Consider the following 16,860-nt stretch of genomic DNA (forward strand, 5'->3'; position numbering starts at 1 on the left):
TTTGGTGCGTTAGACTTCAGAAGCCTCTTCCATTTAGAAAAGAGTTTATGCCTCTATTCTTCCTACCAAAGTGCATAACCTCACATCTTCCCACAATGTATTCCATCTGCCACTTCTTTGCCTACTCTCCCTAACATGTTCAAGTCTTTCTGTGACCTCCTTGCTCCCTCAACATGATCTGTTCCTCTACTTATCATTGTGTCTTCTGCAAACCTAGTAACAGTGCCCTCAGTTCCTTTGTCCAGATCATTAATGTCTAACATAAATAGTTTGATCTCAACTCTGACTCCAGCATAACTCCACTAGTCACCGGCTGCCATCCTGAAAAAGACTTCTTTATACCTACTCTCTGCCTTCTGCCAGTCAGCCAATCCTATATCCATGTCAGTACCTTGCCTCGAACACCACAGGCTCTTATCTTATTTAGCATAGCCCTAACAAACTGGAGTATTCTAACAACAGCACTTCTTCTGCTTTAGCACCCTCTGAGCTCCAAACTACATCAATCTCCTCTCCCAGTTAAAAAAAAGCACAGGTTAATTGAAACCACAGAAAAACTTAAGCGACTCATTTCCACGAGAATACAGCCTGCTCTGAGCTATCCTTAATATGAATTTTGGGTTAAGTCTCCCTCATTTGTAATTTCTTCTTTGATCCAATTAAGTTAATGAGTTTTACATTCTTTCATAATTCAATGAATGCCTTTAACTCATTTATTGTTAACTCTCAAAACAATCTCTATGGACTATCATTGCAAGTAGAGTAGACGCTGTGCCTCCAGTTCAGTAAGCCCACCTGTTATTCCTGACTCTACCTTTCTGGCTGATAACCTCTTAAAGCAACATAACTATGAAACTTGTCAACTGGACTTCAAGGCGCTTCAACTGCACTTATCCCATTTTCGATTGTTCAACTATAATTCCTAAAACTAAAGCTTTTATGCAAAAACATATGAAGTACGACAGAGAAATTTACAGCGTTTGTACTTTGAAAATACAAATCAGCAGTGTCACTCGTTTCATGATAATTAGTAAGAAAGGAGATGATGTAGTTGGTGTTGTGGAGGTCAGTTGTATCACGCATTTAGGGTGGCGTATCAGGTGACCATGTAAATGATCTGTTATCCAGACAGGAAGAAGGTGGATCCAAAACATTTTGAGAATTCAGATAATCTGCTACTAATGGTGCCGATCCAATGTGTACGCTGGCTGAATATATTCTTGCAACAGATGGAACAGCTCATCCTCTGGATTGACCCTTAGCCTGTGGACTAAATTCCGCAGGGTTATTGCTGGGTCAGTGCCATACAGCCCACATGACTTCATAGTAGGTACTATGAGCTTACTTCATACAACATCCTTTATGTCTTCTTTCACTTTATACCATTTAAAAGTGAACCTTTGGTGACAGTGCTGCTCAGGATAATAAAGTGAGACTTATTAAAGAGCATTGGGGTTCTTCTAGATTCAAATTCAGATGTGCACACCAGCTCTTTTTACATATTAAAACCATTCCTCAGAAGTGACTATCACCATCATAGCCACTATTTATTACCCACCCCTTGTTGCCCTTGGTAGGCTGTTAGGTGTTTGCAAACCTCTTCAATTTATGTTGGCACAGACACCCTCAAGGTTATCAAGTCACAAGTTCCGGGACTGGAGCAAATGATGGCTCTGTGGGTTGAACCTTGACAGTACGGAGGTGCTACATTGTGCAGAACATTGTTGTTGCAAAGTGCTTCAGTACGGTCAGACCCTCTTGGTAATCGTAAACCTACTACTTTACTCAATATATAAACATTGCCTTAATGAAAAAAATGCAAAAAGAAAATGTAACTTCTTTTAAGGAGATATTCAAACAGCTGCTTCCTTTCAATAATAGATTTTGCTGGATCAGATTTGACAGCGTCAATTCATTGCCATCACCCCCCCCAGCACATGTTTAATTAAGCTACCAGTCAAGGAAAGCTGGGCGTGCATGGGAACAGGATTGTGGTAGAGGCAGTGACAAGATGAGTAAGTGTGAGTTGCTTGACTTCTTGAGCCCCTTGTGCCTAGGTTCTGCCGGCAAAAGAGATAACAGCAGTTAAAGCATTCATCTCATGTCTATTAACCCAATGGCATTGGATCAACTACATTGTGGACAATTGGAATGGACATCTGCTCTTTCTGAAATTGAAAGTGTTCCAAGTCAAGAGATTGGCAAATTGCTTTCAAGTTTAACTTTAAGAGCATCCTGCACACATTCAGCATTAGGTGAAAAATCCCATTCCATATGTCTGAAATCGAAATTGGGAATTCCATGCTGAGCTGATAAAATGCACATTATTTATCCCTTAACCAACGTCACTAAAGCAGATCCTCATACTGTTGTGTGTGGGAGCTTGCTATGAGGAAATTGGCTCATGCCTGCTCCACATTACAACTGTGGCTATTCTTCAAATGTCCTGCTTTGTCAGTGATATTCTTTCAATGCCCTAATATTTGTGAAAGGCACTGCACAAATGCAAACTATTTCTTTATTTTTAACCTGTCTGAAAAGAAAAAGTGCTGTGACTTTATGGAAAAATGGTTTGTGGTTATATTGTTCTCGGGCAATGAGATGGCAAGTTGAGTGTTGAGGACAGAACTCAGATATTCTTCTTTCTTAATATTAGTGATGTCATTTTAATAAAGTGGGGTGACCTCACGTTTGGACCTCCATCTCAACTTTGATTGGAAGGAATTCCCCTTTCGCAGTGAGCAGTAGGTTGAGCTGGGGTAGATCCAAGCCAGTCGGCACCAATTGGCAACTAGCTCAGCAATCTAATTCTGAGACGCTGTCCTGAGTGAAAAGGAAATTTCACACACTGGGACTTCTGAAATTAATGACAACACTCTGCTGAAGAAAAACAGAGTGAGGTTTCACTTCATCTGTAGTATCATATCTAATCTTGCATGGTTCCATATTGAAGGGAGGAGACAAATATTCAAACATTTTGTGGTGCAGCTCTCAGCATAATGAATACTTTAAACTCAGGGGGGGGGGGGGGGGGGGGGGTGGGGAGAGAGAAATGAAGAAATTGAAATAAACAAAAATAGTTCTCTATTCTGCCACACCTTGGAAGGACACCTCATTCCTTTGAATGTTTTGTTTCAAAAGGACCATATTATATAAAATGTTGGACCAAGTTCTTGCTTCAAACTGAAATCTTCTGGTTTGGTTCATTTGTTCATGGGATGTGTGCATCACTGACTGGGCCAGCACATATTGTCCATCTAAAGTACCTTTCAAATGGTGGTGGTGAGCTGCTATATTAAACCAACTGCGGTCCATGTGGAGTAGGTGCACTCACAGTGCTGTTAGGGAGAGAGGTCCAGGAGTTTGACCCAAGGATATTGTCTGATTTGCATAGTGTTTTTAGTGTGTTATCTGTTTATATTCCAGGTTACTATCACCTGCAATATTTTGCTTTTGCCTTCAAATTGTACTGTGGCATATGACTTAATAGATGTTTTGACATACTTGTCTGAAGTCCATTTTTTAGATTTGAGGCCTTATGCTATTTGATTTAAATACAGTAGTAAATTTCATACAAAATGAAAGAAAAGGGAAATTTAGGTGAATGAGCTGTATATTTCTATTGGTAGGGTTTGCGTTGTGAAGCTTGAAAGAGAAATTGTTTGGCCTTTCTGTATAATGGAACTTAAAACACAGCTGCACACATTGTGGAAGTGGAAGAACATTTTGGAAGACTGTCAAATGGCTTTGTACGCTTACTCAACTCGATCTGGATGTCATTGCTTGTCTGTGTGATTAATTGTAATTGTTAAAAGAAAAATTACTTCCAGCATATCAGAATTTTTTTAAAAAAGAACACCCTCAGTTTAGGTCTTGCCTATAGGGATTTTCTTTATGAAAAGGGTGGAGCTTCGTAAAACAGCTGCACACATCAATATGTGTACGCAACATCAGAAGCCAAGCTTGCAACATATATGAGAGATGCTCCAAAGTGGAATGACAAACTGTATAAATGTGCCCCATACACCTGCAAATACTGATCATATAGCATCTTCCATTCATTTCCAGCAAAAAGTGTCACTTGCGTAGCAACAAATTAACTGGAAACAAAAAGTCATCAGGCACATATTTTCCCACCCTTTCCATTAGGCGGTGCATTCACAAAAACCACTCCCTCCAACACTAAGTAACACAATCTTCAACAATCCCAAACAACTCTAGGGTGGAGCTAATGGAACTGGCCAATGTCAAGAAATTTGTGGAAAATCTATCTTCGATTCTCAGCGGAATGACTTGTCAAAAAGCATTACAAATCAAATGGTTTCCAGTTACGAGCAGATGTGTGCAGAGCGAGTGGTATCAACAATGGCATTACGGGAGTCACTTTGTCAACGTTGTCTTTTTGAAGGACATTCCTGGGGCAAAGAGCTTCAGTGTCGTTAGTTCCTCTGTATTCTTGGTAACAATAACTCTGCTGCCTCTCTCATTTCAAGCTAATCTTTTAATAATCTCTTTGAGCTGTCAAACACATTGAAAACTTTTACCTTCCTTACTTCCATTATGGTAACACTACGTTGTGAAAAGTAGCCAAGAATTGATAGCGCTGTAATAGGGCTATGCCAACAAGCATCTATGGAAATAGCTCAATTTTTCAACATTCACTGCCAAAGTCAGGATTTTTTTCCAATTTTTAAAAGAATGGTCATTTAAATAACTTGATAGCATACCATTCAGTTCTTTTTAAATAGCTATTTAATAAACTCCTTCTCATGAACAGCTCGTTCTGCTGGGCAGGACTTCACATTAAATTTGAAGGATTTTGCCCTCACGTAAGTATGATTATGTTTGCATTCAAGAAGGTCAGTGTCATATGTAAAGCCTTATGGGAAATAGGATGACATTTACATTAGAGTGAGCTTAGTCCCCAAATCCTGTTGACAGTTTTGATGATAGCAGTTATAGTATTCATCCCTTTTCTTTTCAACGTCATGGCTGTATATAAAATGCATTTCAGACAACTGGAATTGACATTGACTCTGTATGAAGGAATGAGTGTTTCCTCTCTTGGTAATATTTTGTTGAATGCCACAATTTTTCAAATTGTAATGAAATACAGATCTTGTGAGTAAAAGTATGAAATTATGGTGTTAGAATCATTGGCCTGCATTTTCACAGAGTTATGGAGACTCTGAGGGCTTTCCAAAAAGCAGGCAATGCTAGCATCTGGAAGACCCATCCTCAATTCAAATGGATCCTGTTTTCGCTAGGGAAGGGTAAATAATGGCAGGACCTGACTCCCATATGCCGGAGTCTCAAACTCATCACAAACATTGGAGCTTAGTTCTGAATTCAAACAGACCCTATTTTCACTTGAGCAATAGTTTTATCCCACAGCACGTGAGTTACAAAATTTTAGAGAAGCTATAAGAGAGATTTTGTTGCGCAAGTATGATCCATATAATTGTCAGCCATCAAGTTATGCAAATGACCATTCTTTTAAACATTGGCAAAAAAAACTGATTTTGTGAATGTTGAAAAATTGAGTTACTTCCATCAATGCTTGACATAACCCTATTGTAGCACTATCAATTCTTGGCTACTTTTCACAACGTAGTGTTATCATAATGGAAGTAGGGAAGGTAAAAGTTTTCAATGTGTTTGACAGATCAAAGAGATTATTAAAAGATTAGCTTTCATGGATGTGGAGCTATAAATGTTTGTTTCTTATAGGGGAGTAAGCATTTGATGAGGTTTAAATGTTTTGAATGGTCTTTCATGATTGGGAGTTTTTTTTAAATATAGTGAACACTAATAGATATTTGGAGCTTCATTTATTTCAACTCAGCTGGGTTGAGAAGTTTGTCAATAGTGGACACTGGGGAATTAATGCTAATACAAACTATGGGGTCATAAATTGGTACTAGGTCGGCATGGGATCTATGGTGGTGACATGGAATGGCATGCAGGATTTGACAGGTCATTTAGACCTGGGTGAGACAGCCACAGGTTGGCATGTTTTGGTAAGTACAGACTTGAAGAATGGGTTGTGTGTGGGGTATAGGGACAAGAGGGTCTAATATTTAACAAACCATCTGGGACAAATAAACGAGTTGGGCTATGTTGGTGTGCACCTAGCCACAGTGGCCCTGCCCTTTCCCTGAACAAATATCTAGTCATTTATGGCACCATTTTGCAAGGCAGGGGTGCCAAGCTGGGAATGTACATAGTTTGAGCTACCCATGGGATCATTTAGTGCAGAAAGAGGCTATTCAGTCCATTGTATCGCTGCAGCTCTTAGAAAGAGGTAAATGATTAAGCTCAATTCCTGCTTTTTCCTCAAAAGCAAACAACTGTTTCCTTTTCAAGTTTATCTCCCTTTAAACCTGTTAAAATATCAGTCTTCACTGTCTTCAAACTGTGGCTTTAAAAATATCTTATCATTCTCATGGTCTGCCAGCCTCAATCCTTTCATCAAGCATCTCAAATTATCTGAAATCTCACAAAAATAAAGTGTCATCTGAGACAGAATGTCAAAAAAAGTGTCCCATTTCTGAAAGTACTTGGGCGGCAGTTGCCAATATAAAATCCCACAATCAAATCCAGAAACTATTTCTAGACAAATACATTGTCACTGGGATCATTCAGAATCTTAACAATACGGGAAACATCTAGCTGTAGCAAGGTATCTGGTGATGATTGCCTTAGTTCAAAACAATTTTGTCCAAAATATTGTTAAAACAGATTTGAAAGCAGGATGGCAAGATGGGGAATGCATCTGGGATCTCAGGATAAATTGTAAGTTTGCTTGCTGAGCTGGTAGATTTGTTCTCAGACGTTTCATCACCATGTTAGGTAACATCATCAGTGAGCCTCCAGTGAAGCGCTGGTGTTCTGTCCCACTTTCCATTTGAGTGTCTTAGTCTGTTGTGGTGGGTGATGTCATTTCCGGTTCTGTTTCTGAGAGGTTGGTAAATGGGGTCCAAATCGCTATGTCTGTTAATGGAGTTCTGGTTTGAATGCCAGGCCTCTAGGAATTCCCCATGTGTCTCTGTTTAGCTTGTCCCAGGATCGATGTATTGTCCCAGTCAAACTGGTGTCCCTTTTTGTCTGTGTATAAGGATACTAGTGATAGTTGATCATGACTTTTGGTGGCTAGTTGGTGCTTGTGTATCCTGGTGGCTAGTTCCCTGCCTGTTTATCCAATGTAATGTTTGCTGCAGTCCTTGCAGGGTATTTTGTATATGACGTTCATTCTGCTAGTTGTTGGTATGAGGTCCTTTAAATTCATCAGGAACTGTTTCAGTGTGGTGGTAGGTTTGTGGGCTACCATGATGCCTAGGGGCCAGAGTCATCTGGTCGTCATCTCTGAGATGTCTTTGATGTATGACAGGGAGGCTAGAGTCTCTGGGCATGTTGTTTCTTCTTGTTTAGGTCTGTTGTGTAGGAATCGGTGGACTGCGCTTATCAGGTACCCCTTGTTCCTGAGTATGTTGTATAAGTATTTTTCCTCAGCTTCTCATAGTTCCTGGCTACTGCAGTGTTTTGTGACTCATTTAAATAATGTCCTGATGCAGCTCCATTTGTGGATGTTGGGATGGTTGCTCCTGTAGTTGAGCGTCTGGTTAGTTGATGTGGCTTTCCTGTAGATGTGCGTCTGCAGTTTTCCACTGGCTTTTTGTTCTACTGTGACATCTAAGAAGGACCCCATATCAATAACCAGCAGAACGAATATCATATACAAAGTAACCACCAAAAGACATGGCCAACTATCGCTAATATCCTTACACACAGACGAAGAGGGAAACCAGTTTGACTGGGACAATTCATCCATCCTGGGATAGGTGAACAAAGACACATGGGAAATTCCTAGAGGCTTGGCAATCACACCGGAACTCCATTAACAAGCATATCGATTTGGACCCCATTTGCCAACCTCTCAGAAACAGAACCGGAAATGATATCACCCACCACAACAGACCATGACACATAAATAGCAAGCAGGTCAGAACACCAACACTGCATCACTGATGATGTTACCTAGCATGGTGACGAAACATCTGAGAACAAATCTACCAGCTCAGTCAGCAAACCCACAACCTGAGCTACAAATCTTCTCTAAAATCGCAACCTCAGGATAGAGCTAAACCAAGGCTTCCCAAACATTTTCCCCCACTCTGACCCTTTCAAGGTCTAAAGTTATTGTGACTCTCCAATGAGTAGTACAGGTGGAGGACAGATCAGGAGTTCAGTTCCTGGAGGCAGTTGGACAGGTCATGAGGTCACCAGGGAGCAGCGGAGCCTGTCAGGATTCGTGAGTATACAGTATAAAGTACTTACATTTAGGTCAGGCGTTGTTCAGTTCCTGGAGGCAGTCAGTCAGGTCACGGGGTGACATATTTGGGCAGTTGCTTTCCCCAAAACACTACTCGGGTAGTGTCTCCCACCCATCCTGCTCCTCGAACCAAAAAGAAAAGTTCTGTGCGTCGGTTGGCAAGGTGACAAGTGTTTTCTTTAGTGTTTCATTTTTTCAGCGGTCTATTTAGGAATTTAGAATAGTGGGAATGGAGGTTAGGGCAGTTGAATGTTCCTCCTGCAGTATATGGGAGGTAAGGATCACCTCTAGTGTCCCTGTTGACTTCATTTGTGGGAAGTGCATCCAACTCCAGCTCCTCGAGAACCGTGTTAGGGAACTGCAGCTGGATGAACTTTGGATCATTCGAGAGGTGGAGGGGGTTATTGAGAGGATTTACAGGGAGGTAGTTACTCCATAGCCACGTGAAGAAGTTTACCCTCAGGAAGGAAAGGGAACCGACAGGCAATGCAGGGATCTCCTGTGGTGGATCCCCTCATCAACAAATACACCGTTTCGAATACTGTTGGAGGGGGAGCAGAGTCATTGGGGACTCCATAGTTAGGGAGACAGATAGAGGTTTCTGTGGGAACAAGAGAGACTCACGATTGGTGTGTTGCCTCCCACGTGCCAGAGCTCGTGATGTCTCTTATCATGTTTTTGGGAAAATTGAGAGGGAAGGAGAGCAGCCCCAAGTCGTGGTCCACATACACACCAACGACATAGGTAGGAAGAAAGGTGGGGATCTAAGGCAGAAATTCAGGGAGCAAGGATGGAAGCTTAGAGCTAGAACAAAGAGAGTTGTTATCTCTAGTTTGTTGCCTGTTCCACGTGCTAATGAAGTGAGGAACAAGGACAGAGCAGAGTTGAATACGTGGATGCAGGGATGGTGCAGGATGGAGGGTTTGGATTCTTGGATAATTGGAGCTCTTTCTGGGGAAGGTGGGACCTCTACAAACAGGATGGTCTTCACCTGAACCAGAGGGGTACCAATATCCTGGGGGGGGGAAATTTGGGGGGGGGGGGGTTTAAACTAATGCAACACTGGGATGGGAACCTGAATTGTAGTTCCAGTGTACAGGAGGTTGTGGTAGTGAGGTCAGGGATAGGCTTACAAGATTGCAAGAGGGCACCAGCAATCAGGATGTTGGGTTGAAATGTGTGCACTTCAATGCCAGGAGCATCCAGAATAAGGTGGGTGAACTTGCAGCATGGGTTGGTAGCTGGGATTTCGATGTTGTGGCCATTTCAGAGACATGGTTAGAGGAGGAACAGGAATGGTTGTTGCAGATTCTGGGATTTAGATGTTTCAGTAAGAACACAAAAGATGGTAAAAGGGGGGGGGGGGGATGTGGCATTGTTAATCAAGGGTAGTATTACAGCAACTGAGATAACATTAGAGGCCTCATCCACTGAGGTAGTTTGGGCTGAGGTTAGAAACTGGAAAGGAGAGGTCACCCTGTTGGGAGTTTTCTATAGGCCTCTGAATTGTTCCAAGGATGTAGAGGAAAGGATAGCAAAGATGGTTCTCGATAGGAGTGAGTAACAGGGTAGTTGTTATGAGGGACTTTAACTTCCCCAATATTGACTGGAATACTATAGTTCAAGATGTTTAGATAGGTCAGTTTTTGTTCAATGTGTGCAGGAGGGTTTTCTGACACAGACAGGCCATATTGGATTTGGTACTGGGGAATGAACCCGGCCAGGTGTTAGATTTGGAGGTAGGTGATCACTTAGGCGATAATGACCGCAATTCAGTTATGTTTACAGTAGCAATGGGCAGGGATAGGTATATACCACAGGGAAAGAGGTATAACTGGGGGAAAGGCAATTATGATGCCATTAGTTAAGATTTAGGATCCATAGGATGGGGAAGGAAACTTGAGGGGATGGACATGTTTGAAATGTGAAGTTTATTCAAGGAACAGCTACTTGATAAGTATATACCTATCAGGCAGGGAGGTAGTTGTTGAGAGAGGGAGCCATGGTTTACAGAGAAGCTCTTGTCTAGAGAAAGAAGAAAGCATATGTGAAGATGAGGTGTGAAGGCTCAGATAGGGGGCTGGAGGGTTATATGTTAGCCAGAAAAGATCTAAAGAGTGAGCCAAGAAGAGCCAGGAGGGGACATGAGAAGTTGTTGGTGGATAGGATCAAGGAAAATCTTAAGGCCTTCTATATGTATATCAGGAATAACAGAATGAGTACAGTAAATTAGGGCCAAACAAAGACAGTAGTGGGAAGTTGTGTGTGGAATCTGAGGACATAAGGGAAATGCTTAATGAATACTTTTCATCAGTATTCACCTTGGACAATGTTAGCGAGAATGCTAGATTAGATGGGATTGAGGTTGACAAAGAGGAGGTTTTAGCAATTTTGGAAGATCTGAAAATAGATAAGACCCCTGGGCTGGATGGGATTTATCCTCAGATTCTCTGGGAAGCCAGGGAGGAGATAGCAGAACCTTTGGCTTTGATCTTTATGTCATCATTTTCAACAGGAGTAGTGCCAGAAGACTGGAGGATAGCAAATATTGTTCCCTTATTTAAGAAGGGGAGTCGGGACAACCCTGGTAATTATAGGCCAGTGAACGCTACTTTGGTTGTGGGTATGGTGTTAGAAAATGTTCGAAGAGATAAGATTTATTATCATCTGGAAAGGAATAATTTGATTTGGGATAGTCAACACAGTTTTGTGAAGGGTAGGTCATGCCTAACTAATCTTATTGAGTTCTTCGAGAAGGTGACAAAAATGGGTGGATGAAGGTAAAGCAGTTGATGCGATGTATATGGACTTCAGTAAGGCATTTGATAAGGTTCCACATGGTAGGCTATTGAAAAAATACTGAGTTTTGGGATTGTAGGTAATTTAGTGGTTTGGATCAGAAATTGGCTAGCTGAAAGTGGTGATGGGAAATGTTCATCCTGGATTTCAGTTACCAGTGGTGTGCCACAAGGATCTGTTTTAGGGCTACTGATGTTTGTCATTTTTATAAATGATCTAGATGTGGGTGTAGAAGGATGGGTTAGTAAATTTGCAGATGACACGAAGATAGGCAGAGTTGTGGATGGTGCCGAAGGATGTTGTGGGTTACAGAGGGACATAGATAAGATGCAGAGCTGGGCTGACAAATGGCAAATGGAATTTAATGCAGAAAAGTGTGAGGTAGTTCACTTCAGAAGAAGTAACAGGAATGCAGAGTACTGGGCTAATGGTAAAGTTTTGGCAGTGAGGATGAACAGAGAGATCTCGGTGTCCAGGTGCATAAATCCCTGAAAGTTTCCATCAGGTTGATAGGGTTGTTAAGAAGGCATATGGTGTGGCGGCATTTATTGGTAGGGGGATTGAGTTTTGGAGCCACGAAATCATGCTTCAGCTGTACACAAAACTGGTCAGGCCGCACCTGGAGTATTGTGTAAAGTTCTGGTCACTGCATTATAGGAAGGTTGTGGAAGCTTTGGAAAGGGTTCAGAGGAGATTTACCCGGATGTTGCCTGGTATGGAAGGAAGATCTTACAAGGAAAGGCTGAGGGAACTGAGGCTGTTTTCAGAGAGAAGAAGGTTGGGAGGTGATTTAATCGAGACGTATAAAATAATCAGTGGACTAGATAGGGTGGACAGTGAGAGCCTTTTTCCTCGGATGGTGAAGGCTAACATGAGGGGACATAGCTTTAAATTGAGGAGTGATAGATTTAAGACAAATATCAGGGGTAGTTCCTCCACTCAAAGAGTAGTAGGGGCGTGCAACAGTATCGACTCGCTGGCGTTAAGGGCATTTAAATGGGCATTGGACCTACATATGGATAATAGTGAAATGGTGTAGGTTAGATGGGCATCAGATTAATTTCACAGGTCGGCACAACATCGATGCCGAAGAGCCTGTACTGCGCTGTAACGTTCTTGACATGATGTTAGCAGGGAGGGAAGGCTCAGTCATTGCTGCATTGGCTCTTATGAGCAAAATCTCAGCGACCCCCACTTCAGGAAGATGACAATAACAAAGTTGTCTCACTAATTTGATTTAACGCTTGGAACTTAGACAATGAAAGCACTGGGAACAAGGGTCAGCTTGGGGGGAGGGGTGATTTCAATGCTCAACTCAGGTATGGATGCAACGCCAATGAAAAATTGGCCTGAAAGAAAAACAGAAAGATTAGGTGTGACAAAAAAATTAAAATAATTCTGAGAAAGTAGTTCTTAAGGAGGATCACTGGACCTGAAATGTTAACTTTGCTTTCTCTGCATGAATGTTGTCAGACCCAACAACTTCCGTTTTTTGTTTAAAATGAGTGCATTTAAAAGTCTCTCAAAACAATTCACAACCTGAAAGAAGGAGACTGCGTGGTTATAATAGCCCATTTTTGGTGCCACCAAGGTGGGCTAGCAGCTGGCACATCTCATGTGGGTGTTAAAAGGTCTTCCTACACTTCTAATTACTAGTGTTAAGTACTGTACCTGTGCCAGGATTTAGTCTGAGAGTTTACTGTACAAACACAGCCAACTCTCCGCAGAAACAGTGTGGCAGTCTGTTTGCGCGGAGCGACAACACTGGAGCAGCAAGTTGCAGTGCCTCAAGTTGCTCCCCGTTTACGCTTTAATAACGAAGGCTATGCATGAGTTTGACAGCGAAGTCCTGCACACAGGGACTGAGAGCAAACCGGCTTGAGGGCACTTGACTGAAAGCATCGCTAAAACAATAGCAAAAAATAAACATAGTTGAAAAACCCATATGTTTTTTTTTCTTTGACCAACGTTTATATATATATATGTGTGTGTGAAGTTTACTTGCTTTATAACTTTCCATTCATTTTGCCTGCAATGTTGTGTGTAGAGTTAAGTCCATTTCTAGCACACACGTCAAAAGCCCCGTGTTTGTTAGGGGGGGGTTAACCCATTCTCTCTTGCCCAGAGATAGCCTCGAATCACCCCCCTGTCCTCGGGCGCCGCTCACCGGGACCTCTGGGCAATGAATTGAAAGCCGGCAGCTCACTCTGCTCCGGGCTGTTGGGAGCCGGAGCTGGGAAAGCGACTTAACCTCGTTCAGCATCGCCAATCCTCCCCCACCCCAGCAGCAGTGACAGACACAGAGAAAGAAAGAGGAGGAGAGAAAGAGCAAGAGCAAACTAAAGCACCAGAGGAGACTGAAAGAAGATGCTGGGGGCTGATGAGGTTGTGCACCGTGTATGGGGCAAGGAGGAGTGAGAGGGGAGGGGGCGAAGGCAGAGGGGAGCCACTGCTACCGTAGCAGGAGGAGGAGGAGGAGGAGGTGGAGAACCGTTTGTGGGAACGTGCAGCTCAATGGCCGAGACTTGGTTTGTCAGAGGCGGCCGCTCTGGGCTGTCATGTCTCAAGAAGGTGGAGGAAGGGGGTTTCTGGGCTGAGGTTCTGGTAGAGGGGGGCAAGTGGAGACCTGGCTTTACCCTGAGGCGTTAAAGTTGAGAATTCAAGTGGAGCAAGCTCTCTCCCCCCCCCCCCCCCCCCAATAAGTTTCCCATTCCAGAGAGAGAGAGAGAGGCTGTTTGCCTGACTTAAGTCTGATCTTGAAGGTGAGGGGAGGGGGTATAGAGAGAGAGGAAAAAAAAACAAACAAACTTTGTGATAACCCACACGGTGGAGGAGAGTGCTGGCGATGAGATCGGAGTCTCCTCTCCCCCCGAGTGGAGCTGAGGCCGGAAAAGTGGCGGCGGAGCGCAATGGTTACGTGAGGGGCTGTGTGAGCGCTCTGTCCCGGGATCAGGGCTACCCAGCGTGGGCTCGCCTCCTGCCATCCGCCGCTTGCCTGGGCTCCCTCTCCCTGCTGCTGGCCGCCTTCCTGAGGTGGGGACACGGGGAGGAGAGCCCCTCAGCTCCTCTGTCCCCCTCCTCCTCGCCCTCTCCCCCCTCCTCCTCCTCTCTCTCTCCTCCCTCCGGCTTGCTGACCCTCCTGCACTGCGTGTTGCCCCTGTTCAGCCTCCTCAGCGCTTTCTTCTGGCTCGGCTTGTACCTGATCCGCTGCGGCCGGGGCGAGTTAGCCCCGCGGTTACTAGCCGCCTGCTGCCTGGGCGAGACACTGCTGCAAGCCGCCTCGCTGCTGGGGGGGGAGGAGGAGGGGGACCAGCTGCTGTCGGCCCCCGCCAGCGCCGTGCTCCTGGGCTGCCTGGCCGCTGCCACCCTGCTGCTGCTCCGGGTCGGCCAGGGGGTCGGCACCGTCATCTTCACCAGCCTCCTGAGGACCGTCTCCCTGCTCTCCCTGGACGGGGTCCGCGCCAGCTGGAGACCCTTCCTCGCTTACTTCATGGGCATCCTGGGCGTGCTGCTGGCCAGATACGCGGTGCACATCCTCCCCGGAACCCCGCCTGGGACCCAGGAGAAGATCCCAGTGATCAAGAGGAGAAGGAGATCTAGTTCAGTCATCGCCGCCGAGATTTCCAACACTCAACTGGGTTCCAAAGCCCCCAGGAGAACATCCCTCCCGTGCATTCAGAGGGAACAGGTAGGACTCTTTGGGGTTTTTTTTTTGCTTCTGTTTAAACTGAGCAGCTATAAACACTTGTTAATTCGCCCAGACAGCCAGGAAGCTCAAAGTGTGCATTATTTCCTGTGCAATTAGCTAGCTCCAGACACTGTTTACAGAGGGGGGAAAAAAGTGATGTTAATCCAATCCACTCATTTATTGAGCTGACTTGAGGGCCTCTACTGAACAAACAATTTCTCAATTGCACAGCGATGCAAAAAAGAAGAAAAAAAAAACAATTGCATGTGTATTTCTTTACCCAACAATATATTTGCAGGCACAATCCATAGTTGGATGTGCTCTGTCTCTCCTGATTTGCTTTAATGGTTTTGCAAGAGGGAGACCGAGAGGGGTTAGGTCGGCATGCTTGTCGAGTGGTAGAAGCCCGAAGGGAAATTATGAAAATAATAAGTTATGGTATTTAACTTCCAAATCTCCTTCATCTGACGTACCAATTAGGGCAAAAGTGATCCAAACTTACAGTTGTGACATATCAGAGAAAAAAAAAGCCAGAGCACACCTGACAGGGAAAATAAATATTGTCATAGACTGCAGAGGAAATTCTTTGTAAAACGCAGTTTTAAATAATGAATGGTATGCGAGCCCGCAAACCATTTCCCATCGAGTTGTAAACATCCAAAAGGACGCGATTTATAAAATAATAATGAGCTTTCTATTTACATTCTTTGATATGTGAGAGGATTTATTTCGCTGCAAATGCTAAGTAATGACTTTTATTCTATTTAGCAAAGTGTGATTTTATGAATGATCTTGAGAACAATAATTCAGAGACATGTAGGTTCTGGAAGAAGGAACCAACTTGTAATGAAAGATATAAATTAAAGCACAGGGTGAAAAGCATTAAGAGTTAGGCAATAATTACTGTTTGTTGTATCAGGTAATTATCTCTATTACACCACTATAAAAATGCACAGTAATCTCAAGGAAAATAAGTGGTTTGGCCAACTTGTGTTCATTCAATTCTTTGAGCCTGGAAGGTAATAAAAGTGTTTTGATTTAATGTGTAATAATTTATCTGTTTAATGTTATTAATATTGCAAAGCTTTAGGAGTCAAACAGAAGTCACAGAAAAGAACATTTCAAATTCCAAATATGTATTTCTGTTCTCCAATTTGTGTTTAAATGCTCCCACGGTAAGCATTTCTAAGTTTGAACTGAGTTTTTAGGCAGGCTCTGTGAAATGTAAGTATTGAAATTGCCGTGATGTGTAACCCATAATAAATACTTCGGAGCACAGTCGAAATCTTGGTGAGCACTGGTAATTTATGCAATGTACAGTTATCATGGGGAGGGCATTCACATTAAGAAAGATGCCCTTTTCACTTTCGGGGAAGCTTGTGTTTTAACTTACACAGTGCTGAATAACCGGAGAACTGACATTAGGAGGTCAGTCAAAAGAAATATTTTTTTGAGCATGACAAGGGAACGCAGGACTATAGACTACTTTAATAAACTTGCTTAAACCCTCTGTCATGTTTGTAACAAGTGCAGCATTGTTTCCTTGTGGATGTTTTCTGATTCAATGTATCTTTAGTGCAGTGTGCTGTGGCTGACCTTCATTGTACTGCAACTTCTAGGCTGATATTACAGCATTAGACTTGGGATATGTTTGTCACATAAGCTGGCAATTAGTTTTAAGATAACAAGTCAGTAGGGCTTTTTAAGTGACATTTAAAATGTGAAGGCTAACTTGAGTGGTGTGTAGACATGAGGAGAAGCACAAGGTCGAATTATTATCTTAAATCCACGGGCAGAGATTTGGTACTCTTTATTCTGTAGTTTGTTCCTGCTTCTTATGAAAAAGCCATTTTCTAGTGGATTTGATTTTCACTCTATATGTGACCTGTACTAACCAACACGGTAATAAAAGATGCTATTGACGTAGGGAGCTGAAAGTGTATGGTGTCCCATGACTGGTATTGTCGCACTGCCAATACTGTGATTAGCAGAATAACAAGCACAATATAGCGGATGCTGTATGCATGGAAGAGAATCACAA

General features: G+C 43.1%; 1 protein-coding gene across 3 annotated transcripts in view; it reads left to right on the forward strand.

Annotated features, from left to right (window-relative positions):
- The first annotated feature begins 13,329 nt into the window (after nt 1-13,329).
- The window catches only part of pde3a (phosphodiesterase 3A, cGMP-inhibited), a 494,444-nt gene continuing 490,913 nt past the window's right edge, over nt 13,330-16,860 (forward strand). For all 3 annotated transcript variants that reach the window (XR_006315047.2, XM_043713454.2, XM_043713455.2), the window contains exon 1: nt 13,330-14,819. Coding sequence is in view for 2 of the 3 variants with exons in the window: in XM_043713454.2 (XP_043569389.1) it covers nt 13,977-14,819 (843 nt within the window). In the remaining variant the exon portion in view is untranslated. The remainder of the gene's footprint in view (nt 14,820-16,860) is intronic.

The sequence above is a fragment of the Chiloscyllium plagiosum genome, unplaced genomic scaffold (assembly GCF_037043375.1).
Source record: "Chiloscyllium plagiosum isolate Xiang-an unplaced genomic scaffold, Cpla_swu_hap1 HiC_scaffold_23, whole genome shotgun sequence".
Lineage (NCBI taxonomy): Eukaryota > Metazoa > Chordata > Chondrichthyes > Orectolobiformes > Hemiscylliidae > Chiloscyllium > Chiloscyllium plagiosum.